This window comes from Canis aureus, chromosome 1 (assembly GCF_053574225.1).
Source record: "Canis aureus isolate CA01 chromosome 1, VMU_Caureus_v.1.0, whole genome shotgun sequence".
Classification (NCBI taxonomy): domain Eukaryota; kingdom Metazoa; phylum Chordata; class Mammalia; order Carnivora; family Canidae; genus Canis; species Canis aureus.
The window spans coordinates 48,717,851-48,743,414 of NC_135611.1; the positions used below are offsets into that span (position 1 = coordinate 48,717,851).

Below are 25,564 nucleotides of genomic sequence, written 5' to 3' on the forward strand. Positions count from 1 at the left end.
TCTGATTACAATTTTTTGACATAGGAACTGACTTTCAGGCAAATATAGAAAAAAATAGGATGTGGAAAGTATCTTTAAAGTTAACAAAAAGGTAAGCATAATCTGCTATACTTGCTATTACAGTTTGATCCTCACGTCCAATTGATCCCCACGATCCAATAAAAGTTGGGTCAAGGTCATTTTGCTTTTAAGGTTTGATTTTATCAAATATATTACACATTAAAAATATAATTAATGCAGTCTTCCATGTTCTTTGAACCAGTATTACCATTTATCTATAGGTATTAAGAAGAGCCTAGAGGGAAGCCTGGGTGGCTCAGTGGTTGAATGTCTGCCTTTGGCTCTGGTTGTGATCCCAGGGTCCTGGGATTGAGTCCCACACTGGGTTCCCTGCAGGGAGCCTGCGTCTTTCTCTGCCTCTCCTCTCTGTGTCATTCATGAATAAATGAAATCTTAAAAAAAAAAAAAAAAGAGAGAGAGAAAGAAGAGCCTAGAGAATGGACTGTGACTCACAACACAAGATAGAACCACCACTGACTGTTGCTGCCTTAAATGCCCTTCTGCTCTGATGCACTGGTGAGCTCCTATGCACCCCTCAACACCCACCTAAGCATCTCACTGGCTGGGAAGCTTTCCCTAGCTCTCCAAGGCACACTTCATCTTCTTCCCTATGTAGCTCCATTATCATACTTATTATACTGCATTTTAATTCTTTGCTTACATATCTGACTCCCCTATTAGACTAAAAATCCCTTAATGGTAACAATCTACCTTAATTTTATACGACCACCTAGGATGTAATGGCATAAAACAGGACTTCAATGAATAAGGAAGGAGCCCATATGACCTCCCAGGGAATTCTGACAACTAGAAGACATAGAGGATGAGAAAGAGAGGTAAGAGTGTTCCCTTTCACTAAATAACCCATACATTTCACATTGCTGTTTTTCTTAAAAAGGCCTACTGACAAACTTTACCTGGCTAATAGCAACTAGGAAACTAAAACCCTTAGTTTTGGCTATGCCTTCCATTAAAAAATTTGTGACGTTTTCAGAAAAAAACGTACACAAGACATACACAGAGCAGATGGCATCTGGAGACATATTATTTGGATTTCATAGACACGAGCTTTGTATATTTTATGTAGAATTCTTTTCATTTAAAAATGTTACTCCCATTTTACAGATGACAAAATGGAGGTTCCTAGAAGCTAGATAGCTTGCCAAAGTACAGGTTAAATACTAAATTATGAAACTATTCTTTATATGGCTTTGCATTTTTATTTGGAAAAATTATGTTCATTAACTATATATTAAGCTTTTTTTAAAAAAGATTTTATTTATTTATGAAAGACAGAGAAAGAGACAGAGACACACACAGAGGGAGAAGCAGGCTCCATGCAGGGAGCCCAACGTGGGACCCGATCCCAGGTCTCCAGGATCACACCCCCGGCTGAAGGTGGCGCTAAACTGCTGGGCCATGGGGGCTGCTGGGCCACGGGGGCTAAGCATTTTTAGCCAAAAGTTTCTAAGTCGGACACACCGGTGGCTTAGGATCACCCTCGTCAGGCTCCCTGCATGGGGCCTGCTTCTCCCTCTGCCTCTGTGTTGTCTCTAATAAATAAATAAAAATCTTAAAAAAAAAAAAAAAAAGTCTCTAAGTCATATTATAGCATCATTTCTTTTCTAAAAGAGAACAAAACAACTAGGAGTGCCTGGCTGGCTTAGTTGAAGAGTACATGACTCCTGATCTCAGGGTCCTCAGTTTGAGCCCCTCATCAGATGTAGAGATTACTAAATAAACTACTGAAGTCTACAATAAGATCTTCATTCTTTATGCCACAGACATGAATGGTAAGACTCTTAGAAGGAAAATAATGCAATCTTTTAGTCTCTTCAGTAAATATTCTCTAATTAGTAGTGGCAACCATACATTTAGTGCTTAACTTAAAAACTAATTGGAGCTGGGGTGCCTGGCTGGCTCTTGGTTTTGGCTCAAGTTGTGATCTTAGGGTCGTGAGACAGAGTCCCAGGTTGGGCTCCACCCTGGGCATGGAGCCTACTTAAAACACAACAACAAAAAAAGCAAAGCAAAACAAAACAAAACCAACTGGAGTAACTGGGGATTCCCCTAAGTGTAGCTACCACTGAAATGAAATAAAATATTAGGAATAACTCAAAATGCATTCACCGATTTTAAAAGCAGGCTGTGAATTTTATTGCTTCAGATCAGAGGTGAAGCAGGCATATACTGAATCAGCCTAAGAATCTTCAAAATGTCAAAGAAGCCCAGAAGTTTAAGTAAAATAGAGTAATCATAATTCAGTAAGAATAGCAATATTGTTTTCCTTTCCCAAACTGTAAGTATTCATAAACTGATTAAAGTTTTCGTTAGAAATCACATTACTACTTAGGACAGTGACTAACCAGAGAAGCCAGTGTGGAAGACCAGAAGAGAAAAAGAGGAATGAGGAATGGGATCTCTCTTCCCTGCTATTTAATGAACAATGGCTGCCTCTATTTCCCCTTTAAAAACAAGAAAACCAAAATTTGAGAGAGCCCACTGGTCACTGCCAAATTAAGCTCTGCAACTGGACTCCTGCAGAGATAAGTTTGAATCAGAGAGATCCAATTAGACATCTTAGCTCCTGTCTTTCTGGAGTTTGAGATCCATCCAGTTATCTTCTTCATCCCCACCCCAGCCACATTCCAAATACCAGTGATGGCACCCATGGCATTTAAGTTGCAACTAACTTCAAGAAGGCGACTCAATATCCACTCCCAAGCCTGCATGAACATTTGCCTGAATGGATGCTTTGGAATCACACTGGGTTTTGCTGTCCCCCTAAACATACCATGGGTTCTGGTCTCTGCTCACACACAACCATCGGCATCAACCCCACCCATCAAGAGGGCCTCCCTGCATCGCAGAGATTCCGAGGGAATGAATATATAAACTACCTTTTCCTTATGAAATCAGCAGTTCCCAAAGTCCATCAGATCCATCTGGGGAGAGCTTACTGAAAGCACCTGGCCCTAAAGATGGGGATTCAGTAGTACTGTGAGGGACCCGGGAATCTTCAGGTGTCCAGAGAATTACATATGCCAAAGTTTGAGAATAAAGCATGAAAACCTAACTTTTAACTTTATGTGTGTGCAGTATACACGTGTGATGAAGCTGGATTACTTTTAGTCTATGTGAATTTAAAACACACTGTAGTTTAAGAAAAATACTGACATTTGTATGTATTTTAGGAGGTTGCAATTATAAACATGGAAGAAGGCAAGGACTCCTTTCATTGATCACAGTCACAAATTTGTCAGCAAGTACAAACCAAACTCTCAACCCTCCCTTCCACACCTGGTCTTCTTCCAGGTTCCTTATCTCGGTGAATGGCACTACCATCCAACCAGTTATGCAAGCCAGACTCCAGAAGTCAGCTACACTCTGCCCTCTGCACCCAATTTACCCACCAAGTCCTATCAAAGAGCTCCCAAACACATCCACTTCTCTCCATTTGCATCACACTCCCATGGTCCACGCTATTCCAAGAGTCTACCCTTGCACCTTCACCTCCTCCCTCCTACTGATTCTCTTAGTGCAGCTGAAATGACCTTTCAAAAGCCAAATTCCTTCCAATCAAAACCCTTCAGTGTTTCCCCCTGAATTAAGTCCTGAAAATGCCCTCTTATGGCCTGCTAGGCTCTGCACAGCTGGCCTGATATTCCTCTCTAGCCATACACATTCTCATCTAGAACCCTGAACTCATCCTACTCCCCTCCCACCACAGGACCTTTGTACAAGTTGTTCCCTCTAGCTGTTTTGCTCTGGCTTCCCTCCTTCACCTAGTAAAGACCCCTCCATTCCTCACATTGCTTGAACAGTCATCACCTCCTGGGGTGCCTTCCTGTCTTCCCTAACACTTCTGCCAATAACCACCACAGAAACGCCATTATATGCACTCAAGTTATTCTAGGATTACTGTCTGTTCCAATCACCAGACTGTAAATCCACAACGCCAGGGAATATTTCTGTGTCTGCTCATCTTGGTAGCCTCAACTTCTAGCAGAATAATGCATAAATGCCTGCTGAACTAATGGATGAATGTACAAATAGACTCACTGTGCCTTACAAACAGTGTGATGATAAATGACTAATCCTAGCCAGCACTTCTCACCACACGGGAAAATCTTAGCTATCTAATTCACCATCTGCCCGCGGTGAAGGAGGGATACACAGAAAACACATCCCATGTGTCCTCCTCAATTGATTGGGGCGGGGGGGGGGGGGGTTTGCTGGAAAATGAACCAGTAGATTCAGTAAATCCTGTCTGTTAAAATATTTAATGGACATTAATTGTCTCATGTACCATTATGAATTAGGTACTGCCAGCAGCCCCATTTTATAGACCAGGAACCTGCAACATGAAGCTAAGAAACAAGGACTTATTCCACAGTGGGTACAGAAAAAAAATTTAGTGGAAAAGGCTATATATTCCCAGAGAGGCAAAGTAATCTCAGAAATTATCTTAACATTTTGGCACAGGGTGGAATTTTGAACATGCTTTCAGTTTTCCTACGGAAAGGAAAAATCTTTTATATTAAAAACTTTCACATCAAAACTTTAGAAATGAAGTTACAGCATCTGCCAGTACCCCTTAAGCTCAGAAAAGATTTAAGAGAGCTTGGCTTGCATCATTCCTAAACTTGACTGCTGTGGTTTTCCTTTCTACCGCCCTATGCCTCCTTCCTATCACAATGAAGAAAGCAAGTGTGGTAGTTAAGAAGTAAAGAGGGGGCAGCCCGGGTGGCTCAGCGGCTTAGCGCTGCCTTCAGCCCAGGGCCTGATCCTGGAGACCCGGGATTGAGACCCACGTCGGGCTCCCTGCATGGAGCCTGCTTCTCCCTCTGCCTCTCTCTCTCTCTGTGTGTGTGTGTGTCTCTCATGAATAAATAAATACAATCTACAAAAAAAATTACTTAAAAAAAAAAAAAGAAGTAAAGAGGAAGGAGGACCCCAGGTCACCCTTGGCTGAACCACTGGCACAAGGCCTGCTTCCTGAGCCAGATCCTTGGACACAAACCCCCCGCGCCTCTCCCCAGATGAGAGGGGCCCACAAGGTCAAACAATCAGCTGAGCAGAGGGTGTGGTGTCTTCTGGACCTCAAACCCTCCTCCTTGGAAGTCTACATGAGTAGAGCCCCAAAACAGTTGTGGGAAAAGCAAAACCAGATAATAGTGCCTCCCGTGGAGTACCCACGCTGATCAAATCCTACCCACAGCCCTCGAGCAAGACTTAGCTGAAGGGTAACTTCTCAGCTGAAGGATAACTTCAATAAAGTCTACGCATTTCCCCATGGGATGGTTTTCCTCCCAACGGTGTTGCACTTGACCTAAGCCTCTCCCCCTCTTTGGTGGTACTCAGTATTCCAGCTTCTACTTCAGCATTCGTGCGTGTTCTGGCTTGGGTCCTAGACTATAAGCTCCCCGGAGACAAGCTTGGTCTCACCTATCCATGCCTTGTGCACACAGCTTGCAGGACAGATGCTTGCTAAATGAGTGAACACCCAATCTAACAAGTGGTGATTCGAGAAGTAATACTGAGAAAAAACAGCAAATATTTCATTCACACTGTTTTAGTTGTCTACTGACAGTTTAGATATCAATCAAAATTACTGTGCCTGCTGAATTCAAGGATTCAGGTAGAAGCCCAAAACCCCAACCATTCAAATGTATCTATCTTTATACAATTAAAATATACCTGCCGTAAGTAGTAAAAAAAAAAAAAAAAAGAGCCTTAAAAAAGTGAGGAAATTCTAACACATGCTACGACATGGATGAACCTTGAAGACAGTATACTAGTGATGTGAGCCAGTCTCAAAAGGACCATATTGTGTGATTCCACTTATATGAGGACCTTAAGAGTAGTCAAAGTGGTAGAGACAGGAAGTATAAGGGTGGGTACCAAGGGCTGGGGGAGAGGATGGGGAGTTAGTATTTAATGGTTAGAGTTTCAGTTTCAAAAGATAAAAAATTGTAGAGATGGATGGTGGTGGTGAATATACCTATGCCACTGAACTATACACTTAAGAATGATTAAGATGGGGATCCCTGGGTGGCGCAGCGGTTTGGCGCCTGCCTTTGGCCCAGGGCGCGATCCTGGAGACCCGGGATCGAATCCCACGTCAGGCTCCTGGTGCATGGAGCCTGCTTCTCCCTCTTCCTGTGTCTCTGCCTCTCTCTCTCTCTATCATAAATAAATAAAATAAAATAAAAAAAAGAATGATTAAGATAACAAATTGTATTTTTACGTATATTTACTGCAATAAAAAGAATAAAAGAAATCACAGATCATTTTGAGAAATGAGAAAGAAAAGCAGTGACAGGAAACTGGTTTACTGCCTTTTTTCAGAGTGATATCTTAAAAGCTAAACTCTGCCTGTTTTCAGTGAAATAAAGAAAACCAATACCTACGGTAACGTCTTGACGGCTGCTCAGCAAAAGGCTGCATGGGGCTGTGCCCTGAGTAACTGGTTGAGTTTACATCAGTTTTACATCACAGGCATTGTAAAGCCTGGGTGCCATGTGCCAAGTGTGAAACAAAAAGAAGAGTTTTGCGTAGGAAAAAACATTTTCTGCAGCACGAATCAATCATCTTAATTATGTAATCTAGACAAAAACTATATTGGTTTCTGAAGCTGATAGCATATTAACATAGTAATTTATTTAATCTAACAGTAAACCCTTGATTAATAAAGAACTCCTTTTAGAGACTCTACGACTTGCTGCTGGAAAATGCATTAGCATGGACTACAGAACGAACTCGTTTGAAAAACTAGAATTCTATATCTTTAAGTGCAATTTGTAATGAATGCACGTATCTTCTCCATCCTGAGTCAAAACCTTTAAAAAAATGTCAAATCCTCTCCCCAACATCTAGCCACAGTTCCCCTGTGTTAAAGCAGGTAGATACAGACAGCTTTCCAAGAAATGCTGGTCACAAAGAACCTGCGTTGCTCCCCCCACTAAATGAACGTCCCCCCTCCCCCCCCAGCCTGGGCGGGGATCTAACCCTGGGAGCAACACAATCAGATTCAGGGGACCCGGGTGCGGACGTTTACGAGGCGGCCCGGGGCGCACGACCGGAGAGCAGGGCCGCCCTCCTTCATCGGCGACTCAGGTCACTACCCAACCTCTGTCAGGGACAGGGATCCTGCAGCCACCAGCACCCCCGGGGGCGCGGAGCGCGGCTGGCAGGCAGCTGCCGCCAGAAAGACGGAGCCCGAGCCCGGCCGCTCAGGCCCCAGAGCAGGGCGTGGGCGGGTCCGGTCCCGACCCACCCAAGGACTCGAGCCGACGGGCGTCGTCGGAAGCCAGCGGCCCCTCCGTCACCTGGACAACTTCTTACTGAGAAACTTCCGAGCGGCGTTAGAATAGAATAGAGTTTTCAAGCAGGCCGAACTTTCTTTTACAAAAGAGCATAAACTCCTGGGGCGGGGGGGGGGGGGGGGGGGCTCCCGAACAGAAGGACCGCAGGGCGCGCGGCCCCCGCGAGCTCCCTCCCCGACCCACGAAGCCCGCCCCCGCCCCGGGGTCCCGGCCGCTTACTGGCTTCGGCATCTTGGGTTCCTCGCGGGCTTTCCTCACTCCGCTGGAAACTCGACTCGGCCGCAGCAGCTGAGACCGCTCCCGGGACCTGCAGCAGAGGGACGCCCTTCAGCGCGCGCAGCCGCCGCCTCGCCCGACTCTCCGCGCCCGCCCCGCGCTGCCGCTTAAGAACCGGCCGGGCGGGCGCCCGCCTGAGTCACCGCCCAACCTGCAATTACGGCGGGCCGGGCGGGCCCCGCGGGGGAGGGGGCGGGGGAGGGAGCGCGGACGGCCGGGAGGGGACGGGGCAAGGGGGAGGGGGCCCGGCGGGGTGGGGACTTGGTGGGGAGGAGGCCCGCGCAGGGGGCGTGGGTGGGGTGGGGACCTAGAGGGGAGGGGGCCCGGGGGGGTGGGGACCCAGAGGGGAGGGGGCCCGGGTGGAGGGGACCTAGTGGGGAGGGGCCCCGGCGGAGGGGCCCCGGGGCAGGGGACCTAGTGGGGAGGGGACCTCGGGGGGTGGGGGCCCGGGGGGGTGGGGACCTAGTGGGGAGGGAGCCCGGGGGTGGGGACTTAGTGGGGAGGAGACCCCGAGGGAGGGGGCCCGGGGGTGGGGACTTAGTGGGGAGGAGACCCCGAGGGAGGTGGCCCGGGTGGAGGGGACCTAGTGGGGAGGGGGCCGGGGGGTGGGGACCTAGTGGGGAGGGGGCCCGGCGGAGGGGGCCCCACTCGGGGACGCGCAAGCGGGCGGGGCGTCCTCCGAGGTGCTCCCCGGACTTCCAGGAAGCCAGCCCCGAGCCCAGCAGACACCAAGTTTCACTTTGTGAAGCAACCGTTTGCCCCACGGCTGAAACCGCAACCGTCAAGCCTTTGAGAAACACTTTTTAAAAATGGTCCCCGCCCCGGAGGGGCCGGAGGGCCGCGGGCCGGGCGCGGCGGGAGGGGCCGGGCAGGACGCGCGCCCACGCGGCCGGGCTCGGCGGGCACTTGGGGGACGGAGCCGACGGCGGACGGGCCGGAGCGGCGGGGGCGGCCACACCTGCAGGCTCAGCTCCACCTGCCGCTTGCTTGCGCCCGGAGACAGAGCCGAGGGGACCCCGAGCCCGGAGGCGGCGGGGCGAGCGCGGCTCTTCCCAGGACCACCGGCTCCGGGCCCGCGCTCCCCCCCGGCCGGCCGCGCCACACCTGCCCCCCTCGGGGCGCGAACCCCGCCGCCCGCCGCCCGCCGCCCGCCGCCCCCCGCCCGGGCCACGCGCCCGCTCACCCGCGGCGCCTGCAGAGGACCGCGCGCTCCCCGCCGCCGGTGTGTCCGCGCTGTGCGGCCGCCGCGCGAGCTCCCGAGAGTCCTCGGCGGGGCGGGGTCCCGGGGCCGCGCCCCTAACCGCCCCGCCCGCCCCGCCAGGCGCTCCCGGCGCGCAACATGGCTGCGGCCCGGCCCCGGGGCGCCCCTCGCCGCCGGCTTCCCCCAGGGCGGCGGGGACCCGGGTGGGCGCGCCCGCTCGCCGAGAGCGTGGCCGAGTCTGACCCCACTGCGGTGTCTCTGGCTGCAGACGCCTAAGGCGTGAGACCGTTCGCTCCACGGAGGGCCAAGGGACACCAAAATAACGTCAAAAAAGCTGGGCGCGCGGGCGGCCGCGGTGGGGTGCCCGGGCAGGCCGCTGGGGGCGCGGGCGGGGCCGCTGCGTCGGGGCGCACGTGGGCCGCGCCCCTGCCTTCGGGTTCGGCGGAGAAGGCGCCCCGCGGCCGAGCGCTCGGCGTCGGGGACACGGTGCGGTCTCGTCTGACTTGACTCACCGCGGACTATGGTAAAATCTCCGCGGGCAGAGATTCTGGGAATCGTTTTCAATAATTTTTGCACACGCTCCCCAAGAGGAACTTTTAAAAACACGTGTACTTCGGTGGCCCCTGGGATTTGTTGCACAGTGACTAAGGCAGCGGACTCTAGGGCTGTGTCCTCAGACCAGCAGCTCCGACCTCACCTGTGAACCTGCAGAAGCGGAAATTCACAGGGGCCGCCCCCGGAGTCCGAAACTGGGGCTGGGGCCCAGCAGTCTGCGCGTTCCTGCGTCCAGGTGGTTGTGATGCCGGCTCAGGCTTGAGACCAGAGCCTCTCCTGGATTCCCTTCCTGGGCTCACCACTAACTTCTTGGGCTGAGAGAGTTATTTAAATAAGTTAGTGCTTTCGCATCTGCAAAATGGCATAATTATGGCACCCTTTTCATGGAGTCCTTATGGGGATTAGAGGTAATATATGTAAGATGCCTAGAACAGGGCTTAAATCTGTCCTGGTACAAAGAGTAGCCGGTCACTTTGGCAAAGCACCAAATAAGACTCCGTTTCCTGCTGTGTAGAATGGAGATACTCTGTGGGCTTTAGGGATTAAATGAGATCATGCATGCTAAGTACCTAACACAGTGAGGGCTTCCTCCTAATGCCTAACCTGCCACAGGGACAGACCACTGATGGGGTAACCCTTGTCAGTAGGCACCTGTGACCCTCTCTCAGCTGCAGGTCCACAGCAGGGCAGAGGCCCCGGTGAGGCCCGAGGCCTTTGTCCTGTATTCTGACAAGTGCGTTTATTCTGAGAGACTTTAATATTAAAATGGAGATAGAAGGGTAAGTGCAGTAGGAAAAAACTATGAAAAGATATTAAATAACCTACCGTGACAATGGTTCCGATTGGACATGTCCTCCTCGCACACCCTCTCTCCCTCCTTATCACTGCCTGGAGCCTTGGGAGCCATTTTTGGTTCCAACTCTCCTGACACTGTGCTTCTGATCTATTGTTTTTTGTGTTTTGTTTTTTTTACCCAGTTTATAGCACATAGGTTTTTTTTCATTTATTCTTTTAAAGATTTTATTTTTTTATTTATGAGAGACACAGAGAGATAAGCAGAGACATAGGCAGAGACAGGCTTCCCGCGGGGAGCCTGATACGGGACTCCATCCCAGGACCCCGGGATCATGCCCAGAGCCAAAGGCAGATGCTCAACCACTGAGCCACCCAGCTGCCCCTAGCATATTGTCTTTTAAATTAGATGTTTAAAAGAGCAGTGGCCCAAGACCTTCTGAAGCATTTCTGAACTTTACCCTTCAGGGGAATGCTTAAAAATGAACTGGCCCTTGGGGCATCTGGGTGGTTTAGTGGGTTAAGAGTCTGCTCAGTTCATAATCCCGGGGTCCTGAGATTGAGTCCCACATTGAGGTCCCTGCTCAGTGGAGAGCCTGCTTCTCCCTCTGCCCCTTCCCCACCTCCGACTTGTGCACTCTCACTCTCTATCTCAAAGTCTTTAAAAAAAAAAAAAAAAAGAACTGGCCTCTGGCAGTGTGATCAAAATGAAAAGATTGCATTCTTACAACATGTGAATCTACAGTTATCTCAAAAAGTTTAATGAAAAGAGCAAACAGAACTAAGTCTGAATCTTGGTTCCATTACTGACATGCCAATCATTTCGGGCAAATCTCTTTAAAGTGACTGAGCTCCCACTTCTTCATCCGTAAAATGGACTTAATAATATATATTTCATGGTGTTTTTGTGTCACTAAGTCATAAAATGGAGCATTTAATTTTGCTTTTTTTTTTTTTTTGAGCATTTTGACTTCTAGGCATACTTTTCTCCTGTAAGTTAGAATAGTATAAAGATATAGTTTGCATACGCATTCCTCATGTGTCTTACTGTAAGCATTATCCTTACGTGCTGCTCTACAGGGTTTTCTTCCTCTGCAAAAACATTCCTGCTGTATCTTATGAGTGTTTTAAGAGGATTTACCAGGGGTAATTTATTTTCATCTGACATTGGGACCTAAACTCCTTCCCTGCCCCCGCCCTCCCCAACACACACAGAAGAACCAATTCCAAGGCATCTATGAGAATTGCTTAGGACAGGGGCACCTGGGTGGCTCAGTGATTGAGCATCTGCCTTTGGCTCAGGTTATGATCCCCAGGTGGCTGGGATGAGTCCCACTTCGGGCTCCCCGCAGGGAGCTTGCTTCTCCCTCTACCAATGTCTCTGCTTCTCTCTGTCTCTCATGAATAAATAAATAATATTAAAAAGAGAGAGAGAGAGAGAGAGAATTGCTTAGGACAGTGGCCCTGAAGCTTCAGTTGCCTTGGAATCATTCAAGGAGCCCCCTCCAGGAATCACAAGCCAGTAAGGCTCAGGTAAACCCTGGGCTCTATGGTTTTAGCAAGCCCCCAGGTGAATCTGATGCATACCAAAATTTCAGAACAGCTGACTTAAGATGTATCAGGATCCTGACAATATTATTTATTGTCTCTCTCTTCACAATTCTTCTGTGAAATTATACCTCTGTCTTTTCTAAGCCATGGTTTTTGTTCACGTTTATTAATCAATATCATGGGAGGAAGTAAGAAAACCCGGAGCCAACAGTCTTAGATACCATTCCCTGATCTAGCCGAGGGCAGCTTTCCTATGAGATCACCCCCGAGCCAGTCTCCACACTGGTGCCAGGTTATCTCAACCAAAAAAAAAAAAAAAGTTCACAAATAGTATGACCATCTCTAGCTCCTTTCACTTCAACAGAGCGGTCAATAGGCAATAGGGAAATACGTAGGGTACCCTTGGCCAAACAACGATTGAGGTTATTTTTCAGGACTCAGTAACCTTGTGTGAAAATTCAGGAGCAAAGTTTGAGTAAGAACCCTGACGGTCTGACAGGTGGCTGCTGCCTTGTGTCTAGAAATAATGTTTAAGGGTCTTCACAGGGCAATATACTAGGAGTCTCTTGGTACTATCTTGATGGCACAGCTTCCATCATTTGGGTCCACTGAGAAATCTGGCCACTCGGTGTTCTATTTGAAAGTTTCCTTGGCTTATTTAAAAATTTACATAAATAACCCTACAAGTTTTATGTAGGAGAGTATTAGTGACCACACAACTTTTTGACTAATAAACTCTCTAAAAGCATAGCTTCTTTTATAATTTTTCTTATCTCTGACCATTTTGAGATTTTTAAAAAAGATTTTACTTATTTGTCGGAGAGAGAGAGCATGAGGGGGGACAGAGAGGGAGAAGCAGACTCTCCGCTGAGCAGGGAGCCTGCAATTTGGAGCTTAATCCCAGGACCTTGGCTGAGATTATGACCTAAACTGAAGGCAGATGCTCTTTTTTTGTTTTTGTTTTTGTTTTTTTAAAGATCTTATTTATTTGAGAAAGAGAAAGCACAAGCAGGAGGAGGGGCAGAGGGAGAGGTAGACTCCCTGCTGAGAAGGGAGCCCAATGTGGGGGCTCAATCCCAGGCCCCTGGGATCATGACCTGAGCCCAAGGCAGATGCTTAGCCAACTGAGGCACCAAGACGCCCCATTTTATGAGGATCTAAAAAAAAAATCCGGTTTAAAAATTGTACAGTATGTAACGGACAAGACCTCAAATATCATCTCTTCCATCATCCACATTTCACAGAGGAAGCAGCTCCACAGAAATTAAATTAATTGTCTGCACTCCTGCACCCAGACTTTTCTTGTCAGGATGCCAGTGACTTTCAACTTGCTAAATCCTGGAGCCAAACTTCTATGCCTCATCTTCTCCTCCTAAGCAGCCTTCCACGCGTGAATCAGTCCCTGGGAGCATTCTGTTGTTAGGGTTTGTTTTTCCCCTCTGTCCTCTCCAGTGCCCTCTCCCCAACCTCCTACCTCAGGCTTAGCCCAGAGCCCATTCTTGGGCGCTTACCTGTGCGCAGTCACTTCCTAGGTCGTGTCAGCTGATCCCAAGGCTTACATAACATTTCCAGCCCTGACCTCTCCCCTGAGCAACAATTTTATACTTGGATATCTCCAGGACTCTTGATTTGTCGAAAACTGCCCTTCTCCCAACCTTCCCCTTCTCAGCAAACAGCAGGAGCAGCCAAACTCTGTTGCTTGGTCCCAAACCTAGAAGCCAGCCGGAATTCCTCTTTGTCCCTTGACCCCGCTTCATCCCTATCCCTCTGCGTCCAGTGTAGCAGAGGTACCAGACCCTTTGCAGAATATATCAAATCGTGTCATACCCTAGCCAGTGGATTTTAGCATGACATTCACACCGTTTCCTTGGCCTTGTGAGATCCCCTCCTGCCTGCTTCTCCACCTGCATCTGAGGTCCATCTCCCTGGTGCTGTGCTCACCTTGTTCCAGCTGCCTGGCATTTCTGTTCTGTGAGTGCATCAACCCCATTCCTGCTTTAGGGACCTCACATGTGATACTCTCTCTGCCTGGGATGCCACTCTCTCATCTCTGCCAGCCTGGCCTTTATCCAAATACTGCCTTCCTTGAGGGCACATCTCAACTTTCTCACGTGAAGTGCCATCCCCAGGTCCCTTCTTGCTGCTTCACCTGGTTTGCTGTGTTCAGAGCACTTCACACTCTCTGCTCTGTCTTGCTTGTTTAGGCCTTTGTTTTCTGTCGCCCTCCCCTACAAGGACTGAAGCTCCTGTCTGTTCATCACTATGCCCTCAGTAGCTAGAACAGTGCCTGGCACCTAGTAGATGTTCAGTGCATATTTGTTGAATAAACAAATGAATGAACACAGCTGATTGGTACCAAAGCCGGTGTAGTCAGGTTAGTTTTCTTTCCAAGAAATAACCTTACTGCTATGCCCTGGATGGATAACCATGGAAACACATTACTTACCTAGATCCCAGGTGCCCAAAACACCATCAGAAAACAGATGATGGTAGGGGAAAGAAATGTTTAAAAACTTCATCTATTTAGAGGCACCTGGGTGGCTCAGTGGTTGAGCCTCTGTCTTTGGCTCAGGTCATGATCCCAGGTCCTGGGATTGAATCCCACATCAGGTTCTCTGCAGAGAGCCTGCTTCTCCCTCTGTGTATCTCTCTGATGTCTCTGCTCTCTCTGTATATCTCTCATAAATAAATAAAATCTTTTAAAAAAAATTTCATCTATTTAGAATCTGTGTTTCCTTTAATTCCATTTTACTGGGGATTCTAACAAGTTTGATTAGCTCTTGCCCCAGGACACAGCAGATTAGAAGGCAGGGTGCAAGGTACAAGCAGATATTCTGACAGCGGTACAGCCCAGCCGTAAGACACAGTGCTTGATGGCAAAGAGGCAGAAATAATACACAGAACAGACAATGACACAAGTATAGCCAACTGGGGTCACGTAGCTCAGAGACAGACCCATCTACACTCCTCAGGGGCCCTGAGGCCTTGGGTTCATAATGATAGTTTTCTCAGGAAAGGGGCTTATTATGTCTGTTCTGCGTGTCATTTTATAATTTGTAAAAATTATAAAATAGTGTAATCTTCAGAAAACAATTCAGTATACAACTACGTACCCACTGTCCAGATTTAACATGATAATATTTTATCACATTGTCTTCAGATTTAAAAAAAAAAAAAGAAAGCTGGAAAGCCCACTGAGCCCTCCCCTGGAGAAGCCCGTGCTCTGAAGTTGATCTGTCTCCTCTCTGCATGGTTTAATGTTTTATATGGAAAAAAAATCCACATAATATGAAAACTGACTAGCTCCCAAATAAATTAGTTATTAGTAATCAGGTGTTTGGTTGCAGAATATATAAACCATAAATATTTTTACATCATCATGAAATTCTTTTTCTTTCTTTTCAATTTTTCAAAAGCTAGCTTAACAAAGCGGTTAATGTGCTATAAATACCCAGCATGATGGAGGTGATTTTAGCATCTTCTTGGAATGTTGTCTACTCAAACTGTGAGCTCCTTGAAGGTAAGGCCAATGTCTGCTGTTTTACTACCTCAAGTACTTGGAATGGAACTTTGCACATAATAGGAGCTCAGTTAATACTTACTGGGCTGAATCAAACACAGAGCTCTGTGTGTTTGTAGTGACTACATTCTCTCATTGAGCATTGAAATGTCTGGATCCTAGAGAGTTGACATGTACACTGAAGATTTGGCACTTAAAATGAAAGTTAAAAAAAAGCTGGGGCACCTGGGGGGCTCAGTCGGCTGAGAGCCTGCCTTTGTCTCTGTGCTCTCTCTCGCTATCTCTGTTTCCCTCTCTCTTAAATAAATAAAATCTGGGGATCCCTGGGTGGCGCAGCGGTTTGGCGCCTGCCTTTGGCCCAGGGCGTGATCCTGGAGACCCGGGATCGAATCCCACATCGGGCTCCCTGCATGGAGCCTGCTTCTCCCTCTGTCTGTGTCTCTGCCTCTCTGTCTCTCTCTCTGTGTGACTATCATGAATAAATAAATAAAATCTTTAATTAATAAATAAATAAATAAATAAATAAATAAATAAAATCTGGGAAAAAAAAAAAAAAAGACCATTCGCTAACAGGGCAAATTTTTGTGGCAAGTGATGAATGTTACCTGAACTGGCTGGATCTTACTGAATATCTAAAGGACTGAGTCCAGAATGAACTCATCTTTACAACATCTTGAACAATGCTTTAGGATGAAACATGGATCACGTATGTCATTCGAGAAATATTTATCGAGATCCTGCTTCTTGTCGTGCAGTGGGTTACAGTGGAGAGCAAGACAGATGAAACCCCTAAAGTTCACACTTAATAAAACTTGGCCTTTGGCTGTTCAGGGCTTACCAGACTTCCCATGAATTTCCATGAACTTGGCATTGTCACTTGGCCAATCTGCAATTCCAAGCTGCCTCCGGGACTAGGTCCTCAACTGACCCCAACGATTTGATTCAGGAATGCGTGGATGGCTGGGTAGTAGAGTCCAAAGACAACTGTAAGACCTGGAGCTGGTCCCAACTCTGCCATGATCTGGGATTGTCAGCACACCATTTCAGACCATGCCATGGGCAAAAATGCTAGCAGGGCAGGCATCCCAGCTAAAGGGGAAGCAGCCAGACTCACAGGAGGAGCAGGAGGGTCTGAAGGACCTAGCCACCACCCCTCAGTTTCTGCCTGTGGCTGTTGGCAAGCTGGAATGTGGGCCTATCCCACGTCTAACTTTCAAGAAAAGCTTGAAATCCTGATTTTAACACAAGTTTTCCCAATTTTTAAATGTTGGCAGTTAGTTAAAAAATTTTTTTCCAAACACTCTGCAAGCCAAACAACACACGTCTGTAGGCTGGGTGGGTATGTCCACTGCCTTGGGCTCCATAGACTGGCTTTATTATCTGTGGAACATATGGGTTCAACCCGGTGCCGTGTAAGATCCCACTCAGCTCCAGAGTGCTGTCACTGCAGACATGCTCTTGCCCTGCAGGCGACGTTGCTGGCAGGGGCTGGTCTCTGTGTGTCTGGATGTGGTAGGAAACAAGCTGTCCCCAGGCCTTGCCACCCAATCTTTCCATTCCGCACATTCATAAAGACAGTTCTTGTGGTTATGCTTTCTGTTTTGGGGATTGTCTGTCACAGCTAATAACTTAAGGGATGTTCAGGGAAGGGGTCCCCTCCTTTGTGTGCACGTTGTCCCTGGCAGGCCCTCCCTGTGTAGATGGCTGTGGCGCCGACTGAGCTGTCTGCCCAGCCCCAGCTCTGTCCTTTCTTCTTATATATACCCACTTAACAAAAAGGAGGAGCTTCTGGTTTTCTGCGTATTTCCTTGCCACAACAGTCTGTCTTGCATCTGGACTGGCACTGTCCCACCACTTTGTCATTGGCCAGCTCCTCTGATCTGTCATCGCTGTCGCCACAAAACCTGCTCCGAGAGGCCACAGAATCAACCTAGCACACCATGTGGGTATTGGGTGCAGATCTGCCACCATTCCAAGCAGCTTTCTTCTTCTAAAGATGTCTGACCATCCTAGAACATGTTTCTCCTCCTGGACCCACCTATCACAAAGCTGGTATGTCAGAGAGGCCTCTCCTGAGACTTGCATTTATTTTGAAATTGTTTTTACAAAAGAAAGCAAAACAGCCCAACCACAATCAAAAAGATATGTTAAGTCTTAGAGCAGAGTTCATTGAGGTTGTCAACCTGTCATCCCGTGTTTTGTAGACTTTAGGGTGGGCACTATCTAGCAGATAGGGATCAAACAGATTGTAATGCTGACAAACTAGGTATTGTGACTGTCCCAAAGCTCAGAATTCTGGTCTTATCTGTCCCCTTCCCTTTATCCCAAGGGTTGGCCGTAACCTTCTAGAACTTGCAACTGAGAGGATCTCATAACTGAGGAAGACCTCACTTTCAAATGGGAGGTAGACTACTTCTTCCCCTCTGAGGGAACTCCATGAGGGTAATGCATCTGCCTCCCTGGTTGCCTCAGTAGAGGAGGCCTGATGCATTCTGACTGGTGCACTTGGAAGAGGAATTTGGTCATGTGCTGGCTGTCCCTTAGTCTCTCTATCTCTTGGGAGATAGCCTGCCTGCAAAGAGGACTGCTCTGCCCCTTCAGGCCACACTTGTGGTAGATGTGGTGGTACAGAGCCACCTCCAGCAGGGCAGGACACTCATCTGATTCTGTGGTTCAGTTTTAAGATGTCTGCCTGCCCTTGGATCTAGGCTGCATTCCCAATAGTGGCTTTATTACAATAACGCTCTCCATTGTTTCAAAACCAGGGTGGGAAAGAAGAGCACCTTCAAACTAATGGGTACCACCTGCCCCCCCCAAACCAGGCTGCTCCACACAAGCTGAAAACCATAGTCAACCCTCAAGTGCTGTTTCAGCACCGTGAACTTCCTGCTTGGATTCTCCCAAGATTTCCTGAAACAATGAAACCTCTTTTCATTAAAGATTTCAAGATGCTCAGCTAGTAGGGCTCCTTATCTGTCTCTTTCTGATCCCTGCAATATCAGAGTCTGGCCTCTTCCATCCCACCACTCCTCCAATATCGTCTCCAATGTCTCCCACGGCCCTCAAGACACCTGTTCCCTCCTCTTCTGGCTCCTCTCTCTTCTCCATCGAGAATACCCATTTCCAGCCACTATATCTCTCCCGTTTTATTGTTTTTCTCCCCTGTTTTAAAACACTACTCAGGGGGGATCCCTGGGTGGCGCAGCGGTTTGGCGCCTGCCTTTGGCCCAGGGCGCGATCCTGGAGACCCGGGATCGAATCCCACATCGGGCTCCCGGTGCATGGAGCCTGCTTCTCCCTCTGCCTGTGTCTCTCTCTCTCTCTCACTGTGTGCCTATCATAAATAAATAAAAAAAAAATTAAAAAAAAAAAAAAAGCACTACTGAGGAATCAAGTCTCCCCTAAATAGTGAATCGGACTCCATTCTAAGTACTATGCGAACTCTCAAAGCATTTAAGACTAGACTTACTTGGTCCAAATATTTATGTTTATGGTTAATTACATCAAAAGGAATTTTTTATTAGTCAAAATATTTTTTTAAAGATTTTATTTATTTACTGGCGAGAGAGAAAGAAAGAGAGAGAAGCAACCACGTGCACAGCAGGGGATAGGGGCGGAGGGAGAAGCAGACTCCCTGCTGAGCAGAGAGCCTGATGCAGAGCTGGATCCCAGGACCCCGGGGTCACGACCTGAGCTGAAGGCAGATGCTTAACCAACTCAGCCACCTAGGTGCCACTAGTGGAAATGTTTTAATTTAAGTTAGGAACTTGGTTATGGCTCCTTGAAGACATTTTGTCCTTATTTCCTGGTATCCACTTCAGTGACTGACACAGGGCAGAACTCAATCAATGTTTTTATTCTATCAATGTGTTTGGATGAATCGAAATGTTTTCCTTTCAACTCCAGGTAGCACTAAGAGTTCTTAGCAAACAGTAGCAACTAAGATGTATCTATGGGTGACTCACTGAATATTTAACCTCAGAGATCTTTCACAGAAGATTCCACCTATTGGAATTGAATCCAGCTCTTAATGTTATAATTACCCCCTTTTTATTCCTATTTTCTGTTCCCTTATCATCCTAATGTGTTTAGTGCATATCTTTGTTTATATATATATTCTGCGAAATGTATATTGTTTTGTGTACACATACTTTTAGTTTATATAAATGATATGAGTTTGGGGCACCTGGCTGGCTCAGTCAGTAGAGCATGCAACTCTTGACTCCATGTTGGGTATGGAGATTACTTAAAAATAAAATCTTCTTTAAAAATGATATAGATTTTATATCTCCTTCTGATGTGTTTTTGTTATTATTATTATTATTATTATTATTGTCCACCTGTGCTGCTATGGGTTTCCTCACACTTACATCATCCTTCTGGTGAGTATCCACCATGTTACCTGCCCGGTCTCCCGGATTAGACATTCAAGTTACGCCCACACCATAAATATTGCATCCAGATTTCTATGAACTGGAGTGTTTCACTGGTATGTACAATCACCGGTGAAATTGTTGGGTCCTAGGAAAGTGGTCATGTCATTTATGATTTGAACAAGGACAATTTATTTTTTATTTTTTAAAGATTTTATTTATTTATTCATGAGAGACACAGAGAGAGAGAGAGAGAGAAAGTGAGAGACAGAGACACAGGCAGAGGGAGAAGCAGGTTCTATGCAGGGATCCTGACGTGGGACTTGATTCCAGGTCTCCAGGATCACGCCCTGGGCTGAAGGTGGTGCCAAACCGCTGAGCCACCCAGGCTGCCCGAACAAGGACAATGTAGAGAATGAAAGGGGGCACTATTGATAATTATACCAGGACAAGAGGCATAAACCAAGATTGTCCAAAGTTAAGCAAGATGAGTGGTCCCCCCAGTCAAATGTCTAAGTATGTAGGGACACCTGGGTGGCTCAGTTGGTTAAATGTTCCACTCTAGGTTTCAGCTCAGGTCGTGAGATGGAGCCCGGAGAGGGCAAATCTGCACTCATTGGGGAATATGCTTGAGATCGTCTCTCTCCCTTTGCCCCTCCCACTCGTGTCGGCTTGCTTTCTCCAAATAAATAAATAAATAAATAAATAAATAAATAAATCTTTAGAAAAAAAGTCTGAATATGTATAAATTGACTAGGGAATGACAGAATGGCTCTCACACATGCACTCCCCAACAGGGCATGGGTGGGAGGGTCTCACATCTTCATCCGACCACACTTACTTGGTGCCATGATGATAACTTCAAAATACCTTATTATTGCTTTAATCTGCATTCCTCTGATTACTAACATATTTGAGTGGTTCCACTATGCCTTGGCCTTTTGGATTTCCTTATTCGGAAATTATTCCTTTCTTTTGCCTGTTTTTGTAGGGGTTTCCTTGTCATTTGCAAGAGTTTCCTACGTTTTCTGGCTATTAATCCCCTGCCAGTTTTAGACCATGCAAATACATTCGCCATCAGCTAAACTAATTTTGCTCATGGTGTTCTTTGTTTTTGAATTCATTAATGTCTTGCCTGATAGTTTTATGTCCTTAACACTCGATTTTAGAAGTATTTTCTTTCCTTATTTTGGAAAAACATTGTCTTCATTTTCTTTCATTAACTTTTTTAGTTTCACCCTTCCACATGTAGGTCTCTCTACCCGCTTTGGAAACATGGTCCATCCTTACGGGCAGTTAAGTAGGGACACGGTCTTATTTTTTTGCACACAGAGGGGCAGTTTCCCCAGCTTATTCACTTTAAGGCCCATCCTTTCCCCATTGAATGGTGGCATCACCTCTATCCTGCCTGAAGTTCCCATGTGTACTGGGTCTGACTGCCAGGTGGTCTGTGTGTTCTGGCATCTCTGGGGATTTGTGGTCAGCATAACTTCACATCTGATAGGGCAGATTTCTCTCCGGTAGTCCTCTTTGTTAATGTGGATCTTTATGAGGTCTCATTATAAATAAATGGATCTCATAAAGATCTCTGCTGGGATATGTCCAGAACAGGCTGAGCTACTCCATTTGGATTTTTAAAAAATATTTATTTATTTGAGAGAGAAAAAAAGAGAGCAAGCAGGGAGAGGGGCAGATGGAGAGTGAGAATCTTAAGCCGACTCCAGCTGGGCATAGAGCCCGACTCAGGGCTCCGTCTCATAACTCTGAGATCAGGACCTGAGCCAAAATCAAGAGTTGGACACTTAACTGAGCCACTGGGGCATCCCGGATATATATTTTCTTAATTTTGTTTTATTCTTTAAGTAATCTCTACACCCAATGTGGGGTTCAAACTCACAACCCCGAGATCAAGGGGTACGGGCTGAGTCAGCGAGGCACCCCTCCACCTGGGTATTTTATCCTAACTTTTGTCTCTAGCATGCACATTGATCACTAAATGTGATGGGTTCTTTACAAATTCAAAAGTTCCGTTGTAGAATTCAGAGTGGTGGTTCACTTCTACTCAATTATAGTTGTGGCGAACCTTTGCAGCACAGACCTCTGAACAACGGAAAACAGCGCGCTGTGTCATCTGAGAAGGTCCCTTTGCTGCTAAGAGACGTAGGCATGTGGCTGGGGCGGTGCGTGTCTGTTGTGCGGATAACTGGGAGAACATCCTGGCCCCCTCCACCCCAGGGGACTCTGGGAGTGAACAGGAAAAGAAGCCTTGCTTCCACTCCAAGGCTCTGCCAGCCAGGCCCCAGCTCAGATTACCCCTGAAGGCACTCCGGGCGGCTTGACAGTCAGACTGCTTGTAAACATCTTCATCATCCACAGCTCCTTTTCTCCTTCCCATCCACACCCTCTGGATTTATCCTGGACAGTTCCACTCAGATCTGCCTCTTCTTTTCTGGCCTGACTCCCCCTGCTGTTTTCCAGCCTGGTTTCCAGCCCATTTCTCCCCCAGCTAGAGCCACTCGGACCACACTAGCCCTCTGCCAGCCCCAAGGGTCCGTGCTGACCCTGGGTCTTGGCACTACAACATGTGTCAGGGCAGCCCTGCTGGCTTTGGGCTTGTACTTTTCGTTTTCATGTCACACCCAGATCTGGTCATTTGTGTAATTGGTCTGTGTTTTCCCAACTATCTTAGTAAGTGCCAATCCTCTGCAAGGCACTAGACTGGCCCTCATTTTATTTTCTGAGTCTGCATGCCTGCCAGGTAACCCCCTCTCCAGATGTCCCAGACCCTTGAGAACCTGAGTGATGCCTCAATTCTTTGATTTTTCCTTCAAGTAATTAGAGTCTGGCTGAGAGGGTCCACCACCCACTGACCCATTTCCCCATGTGCAGGCCACTGTGAACTTTAACTGTCCTGCGCCCACATTCAGTCTCCCTAGTCGCTCTGAGAGGTGGGTGTGCACAGGTCAGTGCCATGGGGAGGAAGCTGAGGCATGGAGGTGAAGTCACTTCTCCAAAGCAGGTGGCCAGAAGGCACAGGAGCTCCAGGACTGAAGCCAGACTATTGAACGGGAAAGCCTTCCCTCTCCCCTCTGCATCACACAGCCCATGACCTGCTGTCCCGCTGTCATCGGCATCTAAAACAGGGCAAGACCACTTTGAGGTGCTCTGTACCTCTGTCCTGGATAATCATAATAATCTTCATATTGTTGCCTTTTTTATCTGTTCATTTAGCCTACAGATACTCATCAAGCACCCCGTTCCTGCCAGACACAGCTTCCACGTGGTCTGTTTTTCAGTTCAGCACTGACACAGCAGCTAGAGCTATGGCTTGGATCATGTCACACTCCTGCTCCCAGACCTTCAGGGCTCCAGCTCAAGGCAGGAAGAACTGGGACCTGGAATGAAGCCAGCTGTGGGGCCAGAGAGGCTGGCTCAGCTGGGCAGAGGACACAGCCAGGCAGCTCCGTGGGACTGATCATAGGTGGAAGGTCTTGGAAGGAGTCACCACACTCAGGGAAGATTCAAGACCTAGAGGTCAGAGGGAGGACTCAGTCCCCAGGGAGGGGCCCGCAAATGAATGGAGGGCCCTGCTCAGAAGACCTGACTCCTAGCCTGAGCAGGGCAAGTTGACCGGGAGCAGGGCAGGGCGGGGTCCTTATCTAAGCAAGCAGAAAAGGGGGTGCACCAGGGCTGGCTTGCTGTCGTGTCCAGCAGAGTAAATGTGCTTAGGGGCAAGAGGGGTCCTGAGCCCAGAAGAGACACCTTGGACCTCTTCTGAAGGGGGCCCCCGGGCAAGGCTGGGGGCAGACGGCCTGACAATCTCTGCAGCCCTTGCCGCACCTACACAGGGCCTTCACCCCGCCCAAGGCTGGCCGGAGGCTCCTCTGTGCCCCGGGCTGCTGCCTTTCCAGGGCCTGGGCGTGCTCCTCAGCCCATCTGCCCCACCTCTTCACTGCCTGAAGCCTACTTAACCTTCAAGAATAAGTGCAAAGGCAGCATGCTTTTTTCTCTTCCCCTTTCTAGGCCTTCCCAGTCTGCTTTTCTATACAGCAGACTAAGTCTTGTGATACTTGCTGCATGCCTCTATTAAAACACTTCGTTTTACCTGGTGTATTAGTTTCCTGGAACTGCCATAACAAAGCATCACATGCTTGGTGGCTTCAAACAACAGAAATTTATTATCTCACAGTTCTGGAGGCCGGAAGGCTGAAATCAAGGCTCCCTTGGAAATCCTCTGGAGAAGATCCTTCCTCACCTTCTCTGGCTTCTGGCAGGCCCGGGCACTCCTTGGCCTGTGGCCACATCATCCAGGCCCTTCCTGCTCATCACATGGCTGCTTTCTCTCTGTGTCTCTTTTCTTCTTATAGGAACACCAGTTATGTTGGATTAAGGGTTCACCCTACTTCGAACTGACCTTATTTTACCTTAATTATATCTGTAATTACCCTATTTCCAAATAAGCTCAAAATCTGAGGTACTGGGGATTAGGACTTCATTTTTTTTTTTTTTTTAAGATTTTATCCTTTTATTTGAGAGAGAGAAAGAAATCACACATGAGCAGGGGAGAGGCAGAGGGAGAGGGAGAAGTAGACTCCTTGCTGAGCAAGGAGCCTGGTGCGGGGCTCGGTCCTGGGACCCTGGGATCATAACCTGAGCTGGTCAGACATTCAACCAACTTAGCCACCCAGGGAGCAAGAGATTAGGACTTCAACATGTCTTTTTGGGGGACACAATTCAACCCATCACACCTGGAATGAGAGCTATATACAGGCCACCATCCTTCACAATATCCCCAGCTCCTTGCCTACAGCTTGGCAATTCTGGAATGAAACAGACCTGGGTTTGTCACTCACCCTCTCATAAAACCTGAGCAAGGTCCTTAAGCCATATGTCTTTTCTCGTCCATAAAATAACCACCACCCCTAGAGCTACTGTGATGTTTATTAGAGTCCGTTCACAGACCTAGTAAGTGCCCAGGAAATTGTAATTATTATTAGTAGTATTGCACATTGAATAGAGTAGATGCTCAGTAAATACATGTTAGTCACTTCCTCTAACAAATATTTACTAAATTGGCAGGCCTGCAGAACCCCTGAACTGATGAGCTTTTCCAGAGGGAGGGAGAAGCGGTGGCCACTAAGCCCCGAGACTCTATCCTGTCCCCTGGCACCGTGGGAATTGCTGAGGTGATGATGGCAGCTGCCCATCCCTGCTTGGATGGCAGGGGATTCTGGCCTCTATCCTCACAGCACGGAATCCTGACTGGCTCTGTGGGAATGTGAAGGTGGGGCAGGCAGGGACTCCACACCCTGTTCTTTGTTCTCTAGACGGGGTGTGTGTACACGTGGGTGTGTGCTGAGGGACAGTGGTCTGGAAGACAGAAGCCAGGGTGCCCAAGCCTCTTCCCGAGAGATTGTATTCAGGCTGGAATGAAAAACAGTAACCAGAGCCTGACCTCCAGCTCTCGGCTTCTTCCCGATTTCTGTGAGGAACCAGATTCTTCTCCTGAGCGAGAGTGGGTAGTGGGCATCACGCAAGAGATGGAATCAGAGACTTGGGTCTGAAATAGAACTCTACCTTGGAGTAGCTGGGATGACCTCGATGACTGCAGTTTTCTCTGGTATCCAGTGGAACTGATAAAATCTGCCCTATCAAATAAGAACATGATTCAAATGCCAGCTGTTAATATTTATGTCCCATTGTTGCCAACCCTTGAAGATACATTTCCAGAGCACATCAAAATTTACAGAGTAAAGCTTTGCTTTGTTTTGATTTTCATTTTTACAACAAGAAGTGAAAAATCTATTACGTACTATTAGAAATAGGAAAATATGTCTAAGGCTCAGTGTCCATCTGCCATAGGATGAAATTTGGCATCCCTTATCTTCTCTAATTTCATTAACAACCA

General features: G+C 47.6%; 1 protein-coding gene and 1 long non-coding RNA gene across 3 annotated transcripts in view; one reads left to right on the forward strand and one right to left on the reverse strand.

Annotated features, from left to right (window-relative positions):
• Nucleotides 1-8,982, reverse strand: part of EZR (ezrin) — a 50,766-nt gene extending 41,784 nt beyond the window's left edge. The window contains exons 1-2 of the mRNA XM_077898683.1: nucleotides 8,848-8,982; nucleotides 7,608-7,695 (exon numbers count right to left, since the gene is read on the reverse strand). Coding sequence (XP_077754809.1) covers nucleotides 7,608-7,619 — 12 coding nt within the window. The 5' untranslated portion in view covers nucleotides 7,620-7,695; nucleotides 8,848-8,982. The remainder of the gene's footprint in view (nucleotides 1-7,607; nucleotides 7,696-8,847) is intronic.
• Nucleotides 8,952-23,768, forward strand: LOC144314501 (uncharacterized). Of its 2 annotated transcripts, none has more exons than XR_013380399.1 (3): nucleotides 8,952-9,827; nucleotides 15,180-15,283; nucleotides 22,888-23,768. It is a non-coding gene; the product is annotated as an uncharacterized LOC144314501 (long non-coding RNA). The 2 variants fall into 2 exon arrangements; XR_013380398.1 differs by having other exon boundaries at nucleotides 8,954-9,388.
• The last annotated feature ends 1,796 nt before the right edge of the window (nucleotides 23,769-25,564 follow it).